Source organism: Sceloporus occidentalis, unplaced genomic scaffold, assembly GCF_023333645.1.
Source record: "Sceloporus occidentalis isolate IW3139 unplaced genomic scaffold, rSceOcc1.0.p SCAF_46, whole genome shotgun sequence".
In the NCBI taxonomy this organism is placed as follows: Eukaryota; Metazoa; Chordata; class Lepidosauria; order Squamata; family Phrynosomatidae; genus Sceloporus; species Sceloporus occidentalis.
Window position 1 is genome coordinate 2,322,728 of NW_028317026.1, and position 4,378 is coordinate 2,327,105.

Sequence of the window (4,378 nt, forward strand, 5' to 3'; positions counted from 1 at the left end):
GACTACTTCTTACGGACTTCACTTATTTTCTGCAGTCTCGGTGGAGACTTTTACCCACTGCTTATATGCATTTTAGTAAAATGCAGATTGGAGTCAATCTGCGCGGGACAGGGAAAATTTGATCGGGAGTGGGGTGATTACAATAGAAGCGGGTTTTCAGCATTCCCGACGTTGCCAAACTAGATATCCCACAGTGCTTTTGTCTACTTAGGAATGCCGCGTTGTATTGTGGGATATGTAGTTCACGCCAAAACGACTATCGCTGAAGCTTTATAGTATTATAGCGCTTTCGCTGTTAATGCGTTCCTTCTCAATGCCACTCTATGAGCTGTTCATAAATCCGCTGCAGCAAATACATCGTTACATTATTCCGGGTATTGTCAATGTCCCTACTTCCGGCTCTGCATCAGTCAGGTCGTCACCTCCCCAGCCCCTCCCCTCTCCGGCTGCACCGCCACGTCAGGCCTCCTTAGGTCCGGTCCTGACATTACTATACTCCCTACCCCAGAGCTGCTGTCGGAGGTAAGTACTGTGTGCCGGTTCTTCGGGGGGACAGGACCCCGGTATTGCATGGTACCGCTCGCGGTGGCACTTAGATGTCCCGCAGGCCCCGGGGTCTACCCTCTCCGTTGCCGGTGACTCGGTCAGTATAGTAACCGCTTTGAATTGGGTGTGCTGTTATTCGCAGGGTGCTGTGAGGCTGCAGGATGGAGAGCCTTTACCGTGTACCGTATACAGTGCTGGAGTGTCCCAACCTAAAGCTGAAGAAGCCCTCATGGCTGCATATGCCCTCTGCTATGACAGTGTATGCCATGGTGGTGGTGTCATACTTTCTCATCACAGGAGGTAAGACCAGAGCTCATCTTACTCTGTTCAGTGGGACAGGCTTAATAAGACCTGTTCTAGGAGTAACCTGTAAATGTGGAGCAGTCACCGTGGAAACCGTCAGAATGTACCTGCTGATTGCTTTGCCTTTAGAGCTTTGTGTAAGAATTGCTCTTAGCATGGCTAAAAGGGGATTTTGTGTAAAAAAAAAAAAAAAAAAAAAAAAGACAGCCTTAAAACTTGATTTATTACCGTAGCAACCAACTGCTTATTGATCGTTCTGTTGGCGATAACACCTGAATCATACATTCTATGAAACACCCAACCAAAGTGTCACTGATGATGTGGTAAGTGAGACAAACAGTGCTAATTCTTATGTTTGACCACTTACCTATGTGACAGGTGTATGGGCAAACTATAGCTGTCTGGTTGTCCCCCCCCCCCCCTGCTCACTTTACATACCATACTGTACAATAGTACTTTGTAGTACTATTGTTTTACTCAATTTTCTGTCAAGCAATAGAATGCCTGTCTTAATCATGTATCTGGACACTGCGACTGTGAAAGTCTATAGAATAACAGACTTCATTAGCATTTCCATAAAGAATCAGCCCAGTATGGTGTTAGAGCTGGGAAAGTCATCCAAAGCATTACATGACAGCCCCCAGGTCTGCGGATCGCGGAAGGGTTATCGCAAAATAAAATCTAGTTATTGTGAATGCTAACCTACATTTTATGCTGAAGGAGAAAACCTATTTTTTCATGGGACTTCCCTTTAATCAGCGCTCCTGAAAACACATTGCCGTAAAGCTTTGCATTCCAAATACTAAGTTGAACTATACAGTCACATACAGTATGCAAACCCTAAGAATATAAGGATATAAGAGTTTTGTTCTATATGTGTTACCTATGGTGTTAACTAAGCTAGTATCTCTGTTCAACTCCCTCTGCGATCCAAGCAGTATGTCAGAGAAATGATGTTCTTCACTTGCTCGGTAGCTGCGTCCTGACGGTGATTTAACCTCTCTGCCTCCTTCAACAAAGAAACGGGGCTTAGAAACCAGGTTACGCCCTCAAACAAGATTTCAAATATTTTATTTATTTATTTATTTTTTAAACCTTCATGCATACTTCCGTGTATAACAGGCATGTTCACTGATATATATGTGTATGAATACATACGTGAGCATCTGTTTAAAATATAGTAAATGAATCCGATTGACTTTTGGAAATGCACACACAGAATCCATACACAATGCTTTGCTTGCTAAAGACAACAGAGGCAGATACTGTTTATGTTGATGTCTGTCTAAAGTATTTGTAACAGATGCGGGATTGTTTACCGCCAGAAGTCTACAAATACAAAGCCTTTTTTCTTCTTCGCTTTGAGAAAAGATGGTGACGCTAATGCATCTATTCTGTATTTTTTCTCTGTGTGGTGGTTCTTCATATTGCTTTTACGGTTCACATAAATGTATGGAATGATTTTCAATCCTAATATTGCATATTAAATTAAAATGCAAAGTACCACTTTGTCCTTCGGAACAAGCTAACTTTTGGTGTTGGGGTGTATATGATTACCATGGTTAAAATAGTGCTCTGTTATCTGCACTTCACGTAGGGTTATGCACGCCTGTAGTGAGATGTATTGTTGTAGGCTATACAGCAGTTTCTTTATTCTGCTGTGAAGCATCGAATTAATGTTCCACCTTACTGAATTATTAATGTCTGTTATCTTATGTGTTTTAGGTATAATTTATGATGTGATTGTGGAACCCCCTAGCGTTGGTTCTATGACAGATGAGCATGGACACCAGAGGCCAGTAGCTTTTCTGGCCTACAGGTAAACAAGACATCCATCCGCTTTATTGTCCAAACTTTAGTGGACTTTGTTGAAGGGGGTGCATTATTTACAAAAAAAAGCATTTTCCTGAATTTGTTCTGTGCAATTATTAACTGCCTATTCTTCCGTGACATCACATTAGGTCACAACTCAAAATACTGTGTATATTATAATAACAGGTCCTTTTGGTTTGTGTGGATTTTTTTTTTTTTTTTTTTTTTTTTTTTTTTTTTTGTAATAGGCAACCAGACTTTCCCTGGATCATTTTTACCTAAGCTAAACTGAACTTGTTATAACCCTTTGATAAAAAGGCTTTCCCACTTTTTTCTAAACCCTGATTGGTTGGCTTTATTTGCAGAGTAAATGGGCAATACATTATGGAAGGCTTAGCTTCAAGCTTCCTCTTTACAATGGGTGGACTTGGATTCATCATCTTGGATCGTTCTAATGCCCCAAATATCCCTAAGCTGAATAGGTTCCTGCTGCTGTTTATCGGGTTCATCTGTGTCCTGCTCAGCTTCTTCATGGCCAGAGTATTCATGAGGATGAAGCTTCCGTAAGTTTTTTCCAAGTCATTACTACCCTATGTGTTACACCAAGTTGAGCATGTTTTAATCTTTCTTGATTAAGCCATATTAAGGGACAACTTAACCCTGTTTTTGAGAAGATCACAGAACTTTCACACCCCGTTGGCCCTGTGGGAGAACATCAGCAAGTTTCTTAAATTTGGTGGGCGTTTACATTGCTCAAATGTCCCTTTATGGCACACACATGGCCCTTTCGTCGGAGCTTCTATGACGGAGCACCAGCTAGACCAGACCTTCTGGTGCTCCGTCATAGATGCCCCAGCGGAACTAAAGGGCAGCAGAGGTTGTCTACGCGCAGCGCGCAGACGACCACCGGCTGCCCCTAATTGACATCAGGGAGTCTGGGGAAGCGTTGGTGAGTCGGGGGGGGGGGTATAAGGCATATCTGGGGGCCAGAGTCGCATATAGGGGGTAATAGGTAAGCCTTGGAACAGAGCGTCAAAAGGATATAAAAACAAAAAATTCATTTTTCTCAATCCATAGTTTTTATTAAATATGAAAAATAGTTTACATGTGAATTACTATTTACTAGTAAAATATTTTTCCTATAGCGTAGTCTTATATTCAGGCCCCCCCCCAATTAATATTAAAATTGAGGGGTCGTCTTATAATCGAGCAAATATGTAAAGTCAAAAAAGCAACAATCAATTCCCCCCCCCCTTTTTTTTTTGTCTTACAGAGGTTACCTCATGGGTTAAATGTTACATTTACCTACACCTAAAAGATACGACAAAAGACAAGATTGCAGTAATAATAAAAGAAGTGGTATGGCCATATTACGCCACAACGTGGAATTTGGGTACAAGTGAAGAAGTGAGGCATGAGTCCTAGCTTGTCAGCAACAAATATTTTTGTAATTGTTTTTCACTGCTTGTGTCACTTTTTGGTTTCAAATAAAATTTTCTTTTGTTAATTCCATGTTTTAGTATTTCTCAGTATATGCATAACCAAATCTAAGCAGAAACATTTAGTTATGATTTAATGCAATATGCATGTGAAGCAGTTTTATATACAAAAGCTAGACTTATGTTCACAGCATCTGTGCACACATGCAACACGTATGGTGTCTGCTCATTTTGGTAGTGATCATATATTGTTTGTACATATTTGCCTTCGTTCAGTC

General features: G+C 41.0%; 1 protein-coding gene across 2 annotated transcripts; it reads left to right on the forward strand.

The window, feature by feature from the left end:
- Positions 1-707: 707 nt before the first annotated feature.
- On the forward strand, positions 708-3,953 carry LOC149289325 (oligosaccharyltransferase complex subunit ostc). 2 transcript variants are annotated; one of them, XM_089490770.1, is made up of 4 exons: positions 708-846; positions 2,575-2,668; positions 3,027-3,224; positions 3,935-3,953. In XM_089490770.1, the coding sequence occupies exons 1-4, from the start codon at positions 708-710 to the stop codon at positions 3,951-3,953; spliced, it is 450 nt and encodes a 149-aa protein (XP_089346896.1). The 2 variants fall into 2 exon arrangements, with proteins under 2 accessions (XP_089346896.1, XP_089346897.1); XM_089490771.1 differs by lacking the exon at positions 3,027-3,224.
- The last annotated feature ends 425 nt before the right edge of the window (positions 3,954-4,378 follow it).

Excerpts from the sequence above, each read along its gene's own strand:
- LOC149289325 (XM_089490770.1), top strand. The coding sequence starts at position 708 with ATGGAGAGCCTTTACCGTGTACCGTATACAGTGCTGGAGTGTCCCAAC. Across the intron at positions 847-2,574 it reads ATACTTTCTCATCACAGGAG|GTATAATTTATGATGTGATT; the intron begins GTAAGACCAGAG and ends TATGTGTTTTAG. Across the intron at positions 2,669-3,026 it reads GTAGCTTTTCTGGCCTACAG|AGTAAATGGGCAATACATTA; the intron begins GTAAACAAGACA and ends CTTTATTTGCAG.